The sequence below is a fragment of the Rhineura floridana genome, chromosome 14, assembly GCF_030035675.1.
Source record: "Rhineura floridana isolate rRhiFlo1 chromosome 14, rRhiFlo1.hap2, whole genome shotgun sequence".
NCBI lineage: Eukaryota > Metazoa > Chordata > Lepidosauria > Squamata > Rhineuridae > Rhineura > Rhineura floridana.
Window position 1 is genome coordinate 13,105,519 of NC_084493.1, and position 19,023 is coordinate 13,124,541.

General features: G+C 42.6%; 1 protein-coding gene across 1 annotated transcript in view; it reads left to right on the top strand.

The window, feature by feature from the left end:
- Positions 1–1,639: 1,639 nt before the first annotated feature.
- PDE8A (phosphodiesterase 8A) overlaps positions 1,640–19,023 on the top strand; it is a 184,396-nt gene continuing 167,012 nt past the window's right edge. The window contains exon 1 of the mRNA XM_061594909.1: positions 1,640–1,822. Coding sequence (XP_061450893.1) covers positions 1,757–1,822 — 66 coding nt within the window. The 5' untranslated portion in view covers positions 1,640–1,756. The remainder of the gene's footprint in view (positions 1,823–19,023) is intronic.

Here is a 19,023-nt window from a genome sequence, read left to right on the forward strand (position 1 = left end):
CTTACATAGCAATGCATTCACCATACTGTGGACACACACACCCAGTCAACCCCCATTGGCTAACTTGAATCCCCACAATGGGCAAAGGTTGAGAGAGCATGTAGTCAGTTGAACCACTGCCAGAGCCTTGTCCATGTTCCACAGGAATGTTATGTGATGAGATGCTCTTGATCATGCGGGAGGCTCCAACACTGTGGCACCTCCCCATGCTAATGTTGATTGACTGATTGATCAACAGGGCTGCAATTTAAGTACAACATTGGATATGGCATTTGAAGCAAACTCTTGTTATTTCACCTGTACCTACCTCCAAGTCATTTCAAGACCCTGTTGTCTTTGTTTTCCCATGAGTTCATGAGTCTCCAAATCGAATTGCACGTCCTCTAAATGCATTATACATGTTGCATTATGTGGAAATGGACTGCATCTATTTTTTCCCCTGTTGGTCCTGATGTATGAACTTTGCCTAACAACAATGGAGGATGACATTACTAGCACTTTGCTTCCCAAACTGTGGACTGGTTGAAGACAGGAGATGACAGATCCATCACATACAATATCCATATTGATTGTTAACTGTATTTTGGTTGCTTCTCTTATTTCTTATGTTGTATTTCATTGCATTACAATTTAAATTCTATGGAATGCATATTGTTGTACAATGGAATAAAATGCAGTATTAGAAATAAAAGAAGCAATGAAAACTCAGTTAAAAATCAAGCAGCATCTAGCACAAGGCATTACAATTGCTACAACAGGCAGAAAAATCATTGAAGAGGTCCAGCAAGACCCTCGGCTATTTTCAGGTGGTCCCTGGGGGGAGTGGGGTAAGGTTTGAGAGCCACTGTACTAGAAGATGTCTCTCTGGATTATTCGTTAGATTGTTTTGGTTCCAGTGTGTCACTGCTGCAGTAGATGAAAGAGGAATTCTTCCTCACAAGTTTCTTTCTTTACTCAGATAAGTGATCTTTTATCCAAAGGTTCTGTATTGATGTTTTGGTTGTGTGGAAAGGTATTGAAAGGTGTCTGCTGAATTGGGCAATAGTTTAAAAAGCAGTGGATTCTTGGATTAAAAACTATTTCCATCACTTCAGACATATTTAAAGCATAACTCAAATAAGAGACAGAGAGTGAGTGAGATTTAATCATTCATTCATTCCTTTTACCGTTCCATAGTTCTCCTTATCCCAACAACAATATTTACTCAAGCAGATAATAAGCTTGAATGTTAAGTTGACTTTATTACCTTCAGTGACGTGAAAGGATCAATTGCCAGGAGACCTTGCATATAGGATGTGTGTGTGTGTGTGCGTGCGTGGACGTGCATGTATGTATGTAGCACATATGTTCTAGAACAGGTCTGAGAGTAGAGAGGAAGGGCTAATCTATTGAGTTACCTCTGACCTGGGAAGCTGCTTTCCTGAACAAGCAATCTGATTAAAAAAAAAAAAATCTGCAGAATAAGATCAGAGAGAGGTTTATGCTGACAACAAGGCCAGTCCACCTCGAAGAAAGAGGGAAAGACACACTCCTCCCCCACACACCTTAGTAAACCCGTGAAGCGTGATTTGAAAATCTAGGATTTGATTGAGAGGACCTCAAAGAAGAAAACAAGGACAACAACCCTTCGAGCTACTTAACAGAAGCAATTCAGTTCAACTGTCCTACTCCACTGGAGAGGCTTTCTGCTTTTGTCTCCTGGGGAGGGCACTTTGATGTTTGCCCTGGAAAGCCAAGCTTTGAAAATCAAGCGAGCATGGAAGAAAAGGAAGGCACCGGAGCCTTGGAAAACAGAAGCATTCTCAATGGTCCTTGGTACCAGGTGGGGAAAAAAATGTGTTTGTTTCTCTTCATTTTGCAACAGAAAACTCCAGAAGACTTTCCTATCTTTAAGGACGGGAGGTGGGGGAGTGGGGATTGCCTGCTAAAAACTGTGTATGAAACCATGAAGGAGCGGAGGGGAGCATGGGATCTTTGGGAATGCTCTGTGAGAGCGGGTTCAGAGTGAGTTATTTTTATTTGCTGTATTCTAAACTAAGAAATAGCTTGCTCTGCTGTCCTTTGAAAGTGACTCAGTTAATCGGTGCCCTGCAGTCTGGCTGTGTTTGTGCAGCTTCTGAACCAGCAGATGTAAACAGAGCTGTCTTAAAAAAAAAAAAAAGTTCCGTAGAGCAATAAAACATAAAAACACAGTGAAACGGTAAAGGTGAATCCTGAAGTTGCTGTCACATTCACATTTGTGGCAGTGTTCTGTGGGAAGAAGTGGCAAAGTTTCTGCAACTGTGGGGTGTGTGGTTTCTTCAGAATTTTCTTCAGAATTTGTATTGACAAATTCTGTACCATGTTGTTGAATTCTAGCCCACCCACCGACCTGTAAAAATCATTTTATGTTAAACTGGAGTTCTAACTTGAGTCACTTTTGAGGGTCAAAGAGGTGTCATTAAATTCTGATGTGGAGCTTCAAGTAGCATTGAGCATTAACACATTGTTTGAGTGCATAAGCAGCCTAAGTCAGCTAAGTGAGATACTAGTCCCCTACCCACCAAGATCTGTAACACAAATGTAAGGGGAAAAAAATGTGGGCGAGCATTTTCTCTTCCAAGCTAAGCTCCAGTTATCTCAGGGTAGTTAAATGTCCCAAAAACCAAACACAAGATGTGGTTTCTGAAAAATTGTGCTTCCCTGGGTCCTTGGGATATTTATTACCCACACATTGAAACTTTATCAACGGCTGCCACAAAAAAGCACCAAAATCAAGAGTCTTCTTGGGATATTTCATTGTTATCCCAGGGACTTTCTGTATATTTTGTGTGTGTGTGTGTACAGAAAGAAAACAATAACTAGTTAGTGGCTGGGATTTGAGGGCACTGCTTAGTATTGTGCAAATAGCAATAGCCAAGAAGTGCATAAGGCGTCTGTGATTTCATCTCAGGCCATCTGAGTTAGCAAGCCTCTTTCTCCCAGGGCAATCCCAATGATGTCAGCAAATGGCTCCATAGTATGTAGTTTGAAGACATTGGATGAAGGAACCATCATTTGGAGTCTGATTGCTGCCTTGGAAGGGCAGCTGGCTTGTACCTGTTGTTTATTCATTGGCATGGCTTTGGGTGTGCCACGCAGTGTTGTACGATTACAAGCGCCATTAGAAGTGCTGGTTGTAAACCTTGCAAGAAGAAATTTGTGAATGAGTGAAATGATGTTGCAGGTGAAAAGAAGCACTGATCGGCTCCTCTTTGTACCTTTGAGAGAGGTGGCCGACCGGGCTTTCCGTGTTCCTGCTAGATTCCTTTCTTTGCTTTGTTGTCCTTCGAATCTCATCTAACTGCTTATAATGACCTTGTCCTCAATTCACCTTTGAGTATAGTGGCAATTTTGACAGCTAGGCAGAGAAACACAGCAAAGGGTGAGTGTGAAGAGAAGCCCTCACCCAAATTATTTGTTATGTGTGAGAAAATTGACAGGTTGCCAATTTGGACTGATTAAAGTGTCTATATTAATCCCATCCTGTTACACAGCTTGAAAAGATTAAGCTTGCAAGAGCTGAGCGCATGATCTTGAGGGGATTTTTGGTCCCTTGTAAACAACAACAACAACAATAGTAGTAGTAGTAGGTTTATTGTTGAGTGAAATGCTGACGGCCTATAGCTGCACAGACCTGGGGTTATGCAACAGCAACACAACCTTAACTTGTACGTTGATCTATCAGCTTGAAATAATGCTCCCTCTCTCTCCCTGCATGTATGTGTCATAGTTGTAGAAATTAAAATTGGTGTTTCCTGAAGACAGCAGTAGAAACAATGTTATTTCCTCCTTGGGTATCCAGATCTTCCTCTCATAAGCAACATGATCCAGTATGTTTAAGGGTTGGCTAAATTGTGGCTTCAGATGGCACCACAGGCACATACTTTAATAAGTCTGTAATCCTATGCATATTTAAGAATAAGGATGGAAGAATCTGTCAGTTTCATTTTCTCTCAGTTTCTCTGTTGAGTTTTCCAACCTTAAATTTAGTTCTCCACATCTCTGCATCAGTTTGTATTTTTTTAAGTCCTCAGGAAAATTCATTTTTTTGCACATTTCCCTTAAGATGTGCATTTTCACAAATAATTTCTCCTGATATGTCTGTTTGCATGCTATTTTAACAAATATATGCCTTTTTATGCGCACTTTCACCTAAAAAAATGTAAATGTACTGCCTTCAAGTCGATTCCGACTTATGGTGACCCTATGAATAGGGATTTCATGAGGCTGAGAGGCAGTGACTGGCCCAAGGTCACCCAGGAAGCTTCATGGCTATGTGGGGATTTGAACCCAGGTCTCCCAGGTCGTAGTCCAACACCTTAACCATTACACCACACTGGCTCACCTAGCATATGCATTTTTGTTCACATTACTTGGCTGGAGAACTGCATCACAAAATTTGGATGTGTGGATTTGGAAGGGGAGCTGCATTTTGGTTTGTGTATCATTTTGGAAAGTACAGGTTAGGTTGTGTCACATTAAAATGCAAACTAAACGGAATGCAAACTCTACTTCATCCCTGTTTGGGAATAATTCCCACTGAATTCACTGGGATTTCTGTATAGACAACCTTCATAGAATCATAGAAGAGTTGGAAGGGGCCTATAAGGCCATCGAGTCCAACCCCCTGCTCAATGAAGGAATCCAACCTAAAGCATACTCGACAGGTGGCTGATCAGCTGCCTCTCGAACGCCTCCAGTGTTGGAGAGCCCACCACCTTCCTAGGTCATTGGTTCCATTGTCGTACCACTCTAACAGTGAGGAAGTCTTTCTTGATGTTCAGCTGAAATCTGGCTACCTGTAACTTGAGCCCATTATTCCATGTCCTACACTCTGGGATGATCGAGAAGAGATCCTGGCCCTCTGTGTGACAACCTTTCAAGGACTTGAAGAGTGTACTTGATTAGGCTCTTGGTAAACTTCAGCAAACTGGTATTGTCTTAGCCGTTTGCCTTTACCACCACACAATGGACCAACAGTTTATAGATTTCAGTGTCTGTGTGTGTGTGTGTGTGCGTGCGTGTGTGTGAGGGAGAGAGAGAGAGAGAGAGAGAGAGAGAGAGGTTATTCTGACCATGGTTGAAAGTAGGGTGCAATTGCAGGTGTGTGTGTGTGTGTGTGTGTGTGTGTGTGCAACAGAGAGATTTCAGATTGGTGAGGGCCACAATTGACAGCAAAGTTCAAAGGCCTGCTTTTAATATATTCTATAAAGAGCCTTATGGGTAGTCCTGCTGGTTGAAACTAGAGCAAGCAGAACTTCATTTTCATGAACAGTAAAAGAGAAGGTAGATTGTTTAGATAAGGAGGTTAGTGATTAACCTCCTGAAATATCTGATCTTGAAGAATAACAAACAAAATGCAGTTCCATTTCCACAGCCTACAGGGGAATTTGTTGCTTAAACTGTAATGTTTTGATTTCAAAGCATACCCCCCCACACACACATTCTTTCCCGTCCATTATCGAGACCTTAGAAGAAGGACAGTCTATACAGAGCCCTCCAGATGTTGTGGACTACAACTCCCATCATCCTTGATCATTGGCCATGCTGGCTGGGTATGACGGGAACTCTAGTCTGACAACATCTGGAGGGCACCATGTTGGGTATTCCTGCCTTAGACTTGAATGGGGCCTTTTGAGAACCAAGCCAACCCCTCTCTGCAAAGTCTTGCTGGATTCTGTCCCTTGGCCACATAACAGTATAATGGAAGGCTGGGAACTGGCTTTTACAGCATTTACCACCAGAGCTGCTCCCATTTTGGGTTTTCTGTCTGAGGCCCAAAAATAGTGTATTCTGTCCTAGTTTGCACTCCTATTCTTGTATTAGCTTTACGTTTAGTACCTCATTAAACTTGGTCAATGATCCTTACTTCAACGTCTCTTACCTTTCCTTTGGGCTAATGTCCGACTCCTTCTCAGTGACTTTTATCAAGGTTTTTAATCTTTTTGGTTGGTTTGCTTTTTAATTTGATGATGCAAACCTGCACTCATTAACATAGCATTGCAAAACAGACTTTTTCACAATGAGCTGGGTATGCTGCTGGCTTTCATAAGGGTCATCTTGGCCGTGCACTTCGTCATCCTAGTTTTGACATAATATTAAACCATCGTTTAGTATTGCAGGAATGGACCTACTTGAGTCCTAGATGTAAGCACTCTTCTCCTCCCATACAGCTGCAAGAAGAAGATTCCTCATTTACACTAATCACAATTTGTTGTGATGTCTGACCCAAGAACTGTGGTTCATTTAAACTATAGTTTATTGAAACAAGCTAAAAACAGAAGCTATGATTTGATCTAGATGGTTTAGTATTATGTCCAACCTGGGCCAGTATGTAATGAGTGAATGTTTACTGCCAGTCAAGCTCTGCAAAATCTTGTTCCCAAGTGCACAAATGTATCTTTCACCATTGTAGTGAGTAGCAGGCATTCACTCATATGGGAGATGGTAAAAAAAAAAACACTTAGAAGTGCTGCTCCTAGGTATCCAAGGTCATTGAGAATTTTTATTTATTTATTTATTATTTCATTTATATCCCGCCCTTCCTCCCAGCAGGAGTCCAGAATTAAGCCCGCTCCTCATTGCATAGCTCCACCTTGGATCCAGTACTTGGTCACTGTAGACTTCAGCTGATTGGCCCTCAATGGGGAACTTCCTAGTGCAGCTGATCCCAATGGGCTTGCTGTCCGTGCCAATCAGCTGATCAGCACTGTCAGTGAGCCTGACTTCCAAAGCAACAATTGGGACAGCACTTTAAGCTCCAAATTGTTCCTTTGAAGCCCATGCTTCACATCACATATGACATCAGATATGGAGCATGGGGACATGGTTTGGGGAAAACGGCCTCATGAACTATACTGGGGCCCATGCAAGGCATAAATTGGCCTGTAGGCCACAGATTCCCCACCCTGATCTAGTGTGTGATGGAATGTTAAAAACAGGAGATTAATCCTTTGCTCAGAACAGCCCTGGAGACATAAGGCGGTATCCTGGTTAAGGAGGGTAGCTGCAGTTAAAATGGCCTTCTTACCAAAAATCTGTTGTCAAACCATCCCAATCTAGATTTCCAATGACTGCATCTGAAATTGACAAAATGTCTGAAATAAATATATAAATGGAGCAAGGAGGTTCAGAGTGAGCAAGTATACCTTTTATATTAGTTATAAAGCAGGAGGTCTGGTGGCCCCTAATCTGCTATGATTCTTAAGCAACTAACATTAAGCAATTAATACATCTCATAAGGCACAGCTACCATGCTGTAATGGACCAGACATACTCCTTGGCGGGGTGGTGATGGAAGCAATGTGCATTGGATTCCATCAGCAGGGCCTTTCATATTCTTCAGCTCACGTTTCCTACTTTAAAAGGTTTAGATATTTCTTTCTTTGCAGCATCCCTTCACGTGTGGAGGCATTGGGCTCCCCAGTCATAAGAACATAAGGAGAACCCTGCTGGATCAGGCCAATCTAGTCCAGCATCCCGTTCTCACAGTGGCCAACCAGATGTCCCAATGGGAAGCCCACCAGCAGGACTGGAGCACAACAGTGTTCTCCCACCTGTGATTCCCAGCAACTGGCATTCAGACATATACTGCCATCGACAGTAGAGGCAGAACGTAGCCTTCATGGCTAGTAGTCATTGATAACCTCATCCTCCATGAATTTGTCTACTCCTCTTCTCAATCCATCCAAGTTGGTGGTCACAACTGTAACATCCATTCTGGACCCTCTGAAATTCAGGGTTGAGTTTAAATTTACAGACAATACAAGGAATAGGAGTCCAAAGGCCTTTTCAGAATTCAAGACCTTTTTGAACATGGGCAGCAGCTAAGCAGAAAGACACTTACAAACAGGCTATATTGGATGATCAGGTCCATTGGCTGCAATTAATTCTGTCCTTTGCAAAAAGCTTGGCTAAAACAGAACAACCTCTTACATTCCAGACATTGTATGTATGTATGTATGTATCTATCTATCTATTTCTAAAAGTATTTCTCTACCACCTTATCATAAAACAACAGGTCAGTGAACAAGGTTTAAAACATAAAACACCATTTAAAATAATAAAAATACTGATAATTAATCATTAAGATGACTGGCTTATCAAAGATAAACATCTGCAAAGGCCTGTCTTCATAAAAAGGACTTCAGGAGTTGCCTGAAAGTCAAAAGCATCTCTACTGGAAGAGTGTTCCACAGCATGGGACCAATGACAATACTAAATGCCTGACTTCTGGTAGAGGCCAGTTGGGCTTCTATAATATGGGGGACAACTATCAGCATTCCTCCAGAGGATCTTAGTGATTGAATTATATCAAGATATAGTCCTTTTGTTACATTTTCATCTCATCCTTCCTCTAAGGGTGGCAACATGTAATTTTCTCGTGATGGCTGACCCATTTCCTGGGGGGTTGCAGCTAGGGATGGAAAGTTCTGACCATTTCAGCTATTTCAGTTTCCCATTTTTCCAGTCTTAAATTTGGCAAAATCCTGATGGAATTTGCAGATTTTTAAAAAAAATCCTCATGAAAATTCTTTAGCATTTTAGTGTAAATTTCTCCTAATAAACACATTTACATGCAGTTTTGATTAATGTACCCATTTTTGCAAACAATTTCCCCAAATATAATGCATTTTTGTATGTTATTTTCATTAATATATTCATTTTGTGTACAATTGCCCATAATTATGCATTTTTATACACATTGCTTGGTTGGAAAACTGCATTGCAACATTCAGATAAGTGTGAATTTCAAAAGATGGCTGTGTTTCGCTTCTCATATTGTTTCGGAAAGTGTACATTTTATAGATTCGGCTTTAAATGCAAACTGAATAGAATTTCTGCCCATTCCCTAGTTGCAGACAATGGCTAGGTCAGAGGTCACCAATGTTTTGGGGCATCTGCGGTGCCCGCTGGAAACCCCTGCACTATGCTATAACAAGCAGGAGTCTGTCCTATCAGCACACCAGAGATTCTGGTGCTTGCTTCAGACTGATGAATGCTTTGTAGCCTTGACAGGTCGCCCTCCACATTCCTGTGGCATGCAACTAGCCAAGGAGTCATACCTCTCATCTTTTGCATTTGAAAGATGATGTCTCCACCCCAATGAAAACATTCATAGGATTGTTGCTGGTTGTTAAACTGCATCGATTTTTTTTAAGTATCTGCTTTTCATGTTCAAAAAATGTGGTTGCTTGGCTCTGGGAGAACAGAGCCCCAGAGCATACCGGATTATCTCATTTATCCCAGTGCCTTGGAGGACATCCAAGACATTTAGATAAACAGGTTTGGGTTCATGGGAAGGAAGTTTACACAAGGCAACACCGGCAGGTGGATAACCAGGACAGAGAATTCAGATGGCCAAAAGGATTTCCCTGCTCACCCTTGGGTTGTATAAGGGGCTTTGTGGCTACTCTGTCATAATAGCACAGCAGGCAGGATCCAAAGAATTCAGTCTAGTGCCCCCTACTGCCCAAAGAGCAGACAGTCCATCCATCAACTATCCACAGATCAATAAATACAGTCAAGATGATGAAATATGCTAAGGCTGAGCTGTAGTCATATCTTGGATATATGCTGACTGGATTGTTAGGGCACAGTCACCAGCCCTAGATATTTATATGGCATTTCATGGCTTAATAGTAGGATGTTTATTTCCCCCTGAACTTGAATTCCTGTTTTTTAAAAACTGTTTTAATTGCCAGGCTTTGCAGCGGGCTTGTTTTGTATATTGTATGTTTCAATTAAAGATGTTTTAAGGTCCTGATGGAATTATTATTGTATATTTTAATTATGTATGGATTTTATAATTGATATTATCGTTCTTAATCATTTACAAGCCATTTTGACATATGTGGAATAATAATAATAATAACAACAACAACAACAACAACAACAACAATAATAATAATATGCAATGGCTTATTCCTTGAATTGCCACAGATGACGAACTTCTTTGCAAGTAGGGACGGAAGGATCTGTCAATTTTGGTTCACTCTGTTTCTCGTTTTTCTAATCTTAAATTCAGTTCTCCACATTTCTGCAGCAACTTGTTAATTTTTTAAAATAGATCCTTATTAAAATTCTCAAGCATTTTAATGCAAACTTTTCCTAAGAAATATATTTTTGTTTGCATTTGACAAATGTACACATTTTTTGCCAGTAATGTATCCTTATATAACACATTTTTAATGTTATTTTCACAAATGTATGTATGTTTATACACATTTTCCTCTAACATGTACATTTTGGTAAACCTTGTCTGGTTGGAGAACTGCATCACAAAATTCAGTGAAGTGCAAATGTTGAAGGATGGCTGTGTTTCAGTTCTCATATTGTTTCAGAAAGTGAATATTTCAAAGATTTGGCTTTAAATGTAAACCGAATCAAATTTATCCCCCACCCCTAATTGCAAGACACTCTTTCCATGATCGGGACATCAGAGTATGCTAAGTGCATCATTTTTTTGTGGCTTCTCCATGTTGCTATTCACCTAATTGAACATGACAGTATAGATTAATGATGGTAAACGGCTGGCAAACCTTTATCATACAATGATTATCTCAGTTGCAAGCTGCCACAAACAATTACAGGAAGCAATTCTTGCATTTACTGTATTGTCCTGATGTAATTGTGCACGGCTTTCCTTTTGAGAATGTAGCTTATCTGAAGACTCTTTGGCAGCTTCCAAAAGCATAAGACAGATGGCTTAGTTTGGACTCACCCACATGGCAGCTTTGAATGGATGCATGTCCAGGTTTCATTCCATATGCATGCCAAATCCTTGCATTACAAGACTGCAAACGTCTCCCGAGCAATCCACAATGTGGAAGGGTGAATGGGGAGAACCAACAAGCAGTAGAGCTTTTGTTTTCGGCCTTTTCAGAAACAACAACACCCATATCATTTCACTTTCTGTAGATCTTCACTGCAGAAACACCAACCTAATTTGGAGCTGTTGCAAGTGAAAATTACGTATTATTTCATATAGGATGTGGCAGCAGATGTGCAGTCTATGGAAGTGGTGGGGAGCCTTTTTAAATCCAAGGGCTACATTCCCTTGTGGGCAACCTTCTGGGGGCTGCATGCCAGCGGTGAATGGGACCAGACTGTGATCAGGTGACTCGTCTGGCTGTCCAGGTGTAAACTGTGGATGGGCAACTGTTTCCCTTTCTTAGCATATCTTTAAAGTGGACTTGATACCCCTTCAAACAGCAGATGTGGGGAATGTAAGATGCGTGGCCACCCTAGAATGATGTCAGATCCTCCTTCAACTGCAAGTGAATTTGCTCTGAGTTGTCAGGATTTCTCATTACAAAGGATTTCTATTATAACATCGAACCAAAATACACACCTTGTAAACCGGGCACAAATGTGAGAACAGTATCTTTCAATACCAGCTTGCTCAAAGCAGTCAGCTGGAACAGAAGGTTCTAAGGGCTCAGCATGAAGCTATTTTCCAGCATCTCTCCATCTTGGGTACTTTATTGGTGTAGTCTTGATCTGTTCTCGTACTACACCCTAGCTAGACAATAGCATGTCATTCAACTCGAGAAAAGCCGTCACAAACACTAGAAATGCATCTTTTTCGTTTTCCTCCACCAAAACATACATGGTAATCTTTGAGTAGCTCTTGCAAAATGTAATTTCCTCATAGGCTTCCTTTATCTTAGCTTCCTTGTGTACAGAAGTACTTAACCTGATGCTGCAGGGGTACCTGATTAGCAGAAGTCATGAAAATGCCCCCTTTTTGGCATTCATCAGTTGGATTCAATGTGCAGAGAGATGATGATGATTTAAAGAAGCATGCTAATAAAGGAAAGGACATTGTGATTTCTAGTTGACAATGGGAAGGACCATAGCTCAGTGGTAGAGCATCTGCTTTACATGCAGAAGGTCCCAGGGCCAATCCTTGGTATCTCCAGGTAAGAGCTGGGAATGTCCCCTGCCTGGAACTCTGGTGAGCCACTGCGAATCTGCGCAGGTAATACTGAGCTGAGAACATTTTCTATGTTTCCCCAAAATAGATCACTACTAACATCTATCAAGGGACCACCATTAAACTTGTTCTGGTGCTCCAATTTGTACTGGGTTTAGCTGCCATTTTCATTTCCCTATTGGGGCTGGTGGCTCCATGTCAGTGGGGCAATGGAATCCCCTCCTGATTTTAGTCTGAACTTTCAAGCAGATGTCCAAGATGCTTCAGCAGTGGCTGACCAGATGCCTTGGGAAGCCAGCAAGTGGGACCTGAGCACAACAGAACTCTCCCCATTTGGGATTCCCATCAAGTGGCATTGTGGCATACTGAGTTCAACGGTGAAGGAAAACATAGCCATCGTGGCTAGTAGCCACTGGTAGCTTTATCCTTCATGAATTTATCTAGTTCACTGTTCTTCAACCTTGGGTCACCAGACGTTCTTGGGCCAGAACTCCCATCATCCCCAGCCAGCGTAACCACTAGTCAAGGGAACATGGGAGTCCCCAACAATATCTGGGGACCCAAAGTTGAAGAACACTGGTCTAAGCCTCTTTTAAAGTCATCCAAATTGGTGGCCATCTTTTTCTGGGAGTGAATTCTGTAGTTTCCAGGTTCAATCCCCATCATCTCCAGTTGGGCTGGGAAAGACTCTTGCCTCAACCCCTGGAGAACAGCTTCCAGTCACTGTAGACAATACTGAGCTAGATGGGCCAAAAGTCTGACTCCGTGTAGGGCAGCTTCCTCTGTTCCTGTAACATTTATAGGTGCATAGATTATTGTTTCACAAACCTTTCCTGCTACACCTTATAAATGTGACTGTAAGTCAGCTAATGACTTAACATCATTAGGCACTGGAAAACCTTGGAAGAGGGAAAGTGCCGGAAGAAGATCCCTTGTTGTAGGAACTTCTGTGATGATCACAAGAGCTCAAGGGTGGGATGTTTTGGTTCTGCTTGTTCTTCTTGGTGCCTGGAACAGTTCACTCAGCTTGACAAAGCAAGGACTGATTGTACCCCTTAAAAGATGCTTTTGCAAAGCAGCATCATTATATGCCACTAGTATTCTACGCTCATTGATTATTTAACAGGTGACCATCATAGATGCACAAATGAGGTTTTCCTACTTAACGTGCAAATGAGTTCCAACGCCGCCACCTTTTTAGCAATTTATAGCAAGGCAGTGTTAGATCTGTTTCCGTATCAGGGGAGAGGGGAACCTCTGGCCTGAGGGCAGAATGGTAAGCTCAATGAGCCATCTGCACTAGACATTTCAAGCAGCATCATACCATTTTAAACAGTCACGCAGTGTTGGCTGGTGGCTCCATGTGAGTGGGGCAGTGGAATCCGTTCTGGATTTTAGTCTAACCTTTCAAGGAGCGGTCCAACGTGCTGAAAGTTTGGACTAAATCCCGGAGTGGATTCCACTGCCCCACTGACATGGAGCCCCCAGAAGCCACTGCACCATGATTCCCCCAGAGAATCCCATGAACTGTAGTTTGTTAAGGGTCCTGAAAGTTGATTTATTTATTATGTTTACATCCCTCCAATACTCCAAGGAGCTCAAGATGGTGTGTATGATTCCCCCCTTCCCATTTGAACCTCACAACAACCCTGTGAGGTAGGGTAGAGCAGTTAGGAGACACCTATTCCCCCAACAGAGCTACAATTCCCAGAGTTCTTTTGGAAGAGGGATTGACTGTTAAACCCCTCTGGTCAGAAACGTTTTTTTATGAAGGTGTAGCTGTTGATATTATGCCGGTAGAGATACTCATTTTTTTTAAGAAAGGACAATTAGCACCACAGAATTTGGTTGCATCAACTGCAGCTGAGAATAGTGCATTACTTTTCATACTATCAAGTAATTCAAGGAGTGTTCTTCGGTATTACATTGTACTGCAGTCCTCTACTGACTTACCTGGGAGTCAGTAGCTCCACTGAACCCAGTGAGACTTCTTTTCTGAGTAGACATGTATAAGATTGTTGGGACTGAGGAACCCTTGGTGCGTGGGACAAACTTGGCCCACCAGAGGTTTCAAATATAGCCCATAGGGCCATTTCTCTCAAACCACGCTCATTTGCCCTACACTTGACATCATTCCCAACGCTGGCTGTTGGGAATAAATGAGCAAGGGATTTTGACAGGTAAGTGGGACAACCCACCAGTCAACCATCGGACATCATAATGATTGATGGGTTTGTCTTGCCCACCTGTCAAAGTTGGCCATTGGGGTGGGGCTAGATAAGCATCTGACCCAAAGAACCAATAAGATTCCTGACCTCTGGTCTGTATGGTACCCAACGAACAGATGGCTTTATTCTGCTTCCAAAACTTTGTTCTCTGGATTTCATGATGGAAGAAGAAATGTCTTCTGCCTTTGGGGATATCTGGAAGTTTTCAAATCATAAGTAGTACATCAAGAGCATGTTTCAAATAAAAAACAATGACATGCAGAGGGTTTGGGTTTGTTTTAAGAAATGGTCAGCTGGACAGATTTGGCACACACACAAAGTCCAAAGAATGTCATTTTGGCTTGAGATCAAGCATGGAAAATTCCAATACAGGAAAAAGGAATTTGTCCAGGGAAAGTATCAGTGAAGGGGACTAGAAGTGGTCACACACTCGGATCCATAGGACAGACAGAGAGCTGACATTAAGCCCAGAACACTACAGACATCTGCCCAAACAGATATTGCAAAAATGATCTTCCCTTAAGATCTAAGCTAGCAATTGAATCTGGGATTCTTTTGTCATTCCAGCTTGTCTGTTTGGTGGTTACTGTAAACCTAGGCATGGGGAATCTATGGCTGCCCAGATGTTATGGACTACAGCTTGCATCCTCTCTGACCATTGGCCATGTTGGCTGGGGCTGATGGGAGGTGAAGTCCAGCAACATCTGGCGGGCCACAGCAGATTGCCCGTTCTTGCTCTAACCATTTTAGCGTAGTTTCCTCAAAAACAAATATGTATATTATACTTCATCATGACTAAATGGGGACTGGAACCTGAATCTCCCAGGTCCTAGTCCAGCACTCTATGCACTATACCACACCGGCTGTCACATTTGATTACCTAGCTGTTAAAACTAGAAGGTGAGAATGATCTACTATAGCAGTCCTGAGTTATAGGTCACTTTTTGGATGAAACATCAAAGCACTTCCACTTTACTTTTTTTAAGCTTGCAACATTTTTGTTTTTTGCAGAGCCTATCCACTATTATTCGTTTCATAACCATTGTTGGTCCAATTTGCTTGATGTGTTCCTTAAAAACTTGAGTAACAGCAGAAATAGTTTTGTCACATGCCATTCAGGGCTGCATCTAGAATAATGAACAAAGTCTCTGGGGTTTGATCTGGTGCCCTCCAGACTTATTCGACTACAACTCCCACCAGCCAGCATAGCCATAGGATGCTGGATATGATAGAAGCTGTAATTGAAAACATTTCATAGAATCATAGAATAGTAGAGTTGGAAGGGGTGTATAAAACCATTGAGTCCAACTCCCTGCTCAGTGCAGGAATCCATCTTCAAGCATTCCTGACAGGGGACTGTCCAGCTGTCTCTTGAATTCTTCTAGTGTTGGAGAGCGCACCACCTTAAAGCGGTGGTGTCCAGAACTGGATGCAGTACTCGAGATGAGGCCTAACCAGTGCTGAATGGAAGGAAACGAATACTTCACACAATTTGGAAACTCTGCTTCTGTGAATGCAGTCTAAAATAGCATTGGCCTTTTTTTGCACCAGGTTGGCGAAGGCTGGGCTAGATGGATTGTGGACTTACATGGTTTTGTAGTTTAGTGTATGTGTTAAAATGCATTTCATCTGATTATTCCCCACTTGAATAAAGAAAGTAACCTGCAAGTCTTATACACTGACATAATGATCCCCCGTTTATCTTTGGAGAAAGGGGCTTGGGGGACCTGCAGAGAAACCTGCTCTGATTGAAAGTCTGGAAGAGCACATCTATATTTGCCTGATGGCCTACATAGGATACAAGTGGCCCTTTGAGCCCACAGAGCAGTTTACAAAGAAACTGAATTGGTAAAAATCCATAAAATAACACAATCCCCCCAAACACACACAACACCAAATCACTGAATGACAAATACGAATAGCAGCAGTGGCAGCTGCTGCGATTGGATCTCTCCTTCTCCAAATGCTGGCTGAAAAAGATGTGTCTTAACCAGCTACCTAAAATTATAAAGAGAAGGGGCTAGATGTACCCCAGTAGGGAAGGAGTTCCACATGTGAAGAGCCACCACTGAAAAGGCCCTTCCTTCGACCCTTACGCCATGTATTTTGTCCCCTGCCTCTGCCGATCTTACAGCACGGGCAAATCAGTCAAGAAGAAGGCAGATATTTGGGTTATAGGGCCATTGTTGCAGCAAAATGCCATCCAGTGGTTCCCCCCTTCTACAATGGTCACCCCACCCCCCAGACCTTGGTGGAGCTTGTCTTCATGATGCTGGTGGCTCCAGGCAACAGTCATGATTCCCCCCCTACAATATCCCAGATGCTGAATCAAGTTTCATGGCAGTGGCTGCCATGATGATCGCTTCTATGTCTTTTTCACCACAATGCCCATACACCAATTCACCTTCTGGGGGGGCACTGTCAAAAATAAAAATGGTGGCTATCTTTAAAAATAAAGACAGTGTGTTTGTGGGTTGTTTTTTTAAAAAGAAGGTCCAAGGCAGGTGTCAGTGGTGGTGAACCCTGGCAGCTGCCCAAGGCTGCCAGTTTCTGGTGCCAGCCCTGCATTGTTGCACAGGGAAGACACTGGGCTGCATCCAACGTATTCTGTCTGCTAGCAGACGGGTGAGTTGTAATGTTGCACAACAGAAGAGTCCAACGCCACGGCTGTGCTAACAGAAGCTCATCGCACAACAGACTGTGCAATCTGTTGAACATTTCGCCAGTGGAAGAAGGATACCGCTGAGAGACTTTAACTTAGTGCTACATTGGATGCAATTCCCTGAGTCGCCTCCTTATCCTTTCAGATCAAGGTGCTTTGTAGCAGGCCAGCTCTGATTTTTTTCCCCAGTAAGTAGGAAATCCTGTTTGTGAACCAGATTTTGCAGCATTTGCTAACACCAAATTCTACCCCCCTTCTCTTTTGTGGATTATGAGAGCTTCTCCAGGTCTGTGCGGTATCAGATTGTGTTGTTTTTGTGTGCTTCCTGACAGTATGGTGTGTGTGTGCTCACGCGCACGTGTCTGGAACAGAACAAACTGCCTTAACCCAACCAGTTTTCTCCCTGGTAGATTATTAGGCTTCAGACCTCTGTGCTCTGTGGCTTTTTTGGAGTTCTGTTGCAAGCCGAGTGCGTTAGTTGCATAACCCCTTGGATTTTGAAGTCCTGACCAAAACTGTCATTTTCCTTTTGCTGACAAAATAAGATCGCTGTTCTACTAAACCTTGCTCTGGGACAAGGAAAGCAGGAAGCAGAGTACAGATGATAGACATACATTCCACTTGCCCCAGTTTACCTGGGCCCTAACCCTTTAAGGTTGCTTATCCCTGTTTTGTGTCTTTTGGGGAGATTTTGGTTGCTTCTTTAAAAACAGATTGTTAGGCCACATCTGCACCACACATTTAAATCTTAAGCAGTCATGGCTTCCCCCAAAGAATCCTGGGAATGGTAGTTTGTGAAGGGTGCTGAGAGTTGATAGAAGACCCCCTAATACCTTCACAGGGCTACAACTGCCAGAGTTCCCTTGGAAGAGGGATTGATTCAGAGAAGGCTGGTCCATTAGAGTGAACGGGCAGCTGCCCCACCAACCTTGGCCTGCCCTCAGCCAGCCCCTACCTGCCTGACTTTTTTCCAACAACCAATCCAGGGTGTGGCACTGGCTGTCATCTTTGCCCTCCTCCTGAGTTTCAATGTTGCCTTTATAGAACTCAGCAGGGAGGAGGATGGGGACAAAAGTAGCATGAGCTGGCTGTGCCTGTCATTGGCTCTGGCTCCACCAACAGTTGAGCTCCCTGCCTTCTGCCCCGCCAGTTCCATGAGTGCCAGCCACTACTGGATTGCTTGTTAAACCACTCTCCTCCAGAGGACCTGTCTGTTGAGCATCCATCCTGATTTGCTTGCACAAAGCTTATTACGGAGGTAAGACTATAACGTTTGTTTTTTTATCGAGTCTTTATTCTGTCTGGTTTGCAGGGCAGCTATATGACAATGAGCATTCATTCTGCATTCATCCCAATATGCTTCTGGAGTGCTAATTATACACCTTCTTCTAATCATTCCGCCGCATTTACCCATCAATTTCCATTTTTCTCAGTTCCTCATTTCTCCACATTTCCACATCCGTTTGCAATTTTTTTTTAAAGTCCCCCTGAAAACCCCTCAGTGAATTTATGCCATTTCCCCTAAAACACACATTTTTTTTGCAAAGCGGCTTCCCCTAACGTAATGCATTTTAAGTGTGCCTTTTGCTAACGCTTATCCCTAGTTTATATTTTTTGGACACCTGACTTGGCTGGAGAATTATTTATTTATTTTATTTATTTATTAAACTTATATACCGCCCGACTAGCAAACAGCTCTCTGGGCGGTGAACATAAAAGCATATACAATAAAATTACAGGATCTAATATAACAAATACATAAAACACCATTTAAAATAAGATTATAACATTTACTTAAATTAACTTAAATTAAAATTAAAATGCCTCAGAGAAGAGAAAAGTTTTAACTTGGCGCCGAAAGGATAATAGTGTTGGCGCCAAGCGTACCTCCTCGGGGAGACTGTTCCACAATTCAGGGGCCACCACTGAGAAGGCCCTAGATCTTGTTACTACCCTCCGGGCCTCCCTATGGGTCGGGACCCGGAGGAGGGCCTTCGTAGTAGACCGTAGTGTACGAGCTGTTTCATATTGGGAGAGGCGTTCCAGCAGATATCGTGGTCCCGCGCCGTATAAGGCTTTATAGGTTAGTACCAACACTTTGAATCTAGCCCGGAAGCATATTGGAAGCCAGTGCAGGCGGGCCAGAACAGGTGTTATATGCTCAGACCGCTTGG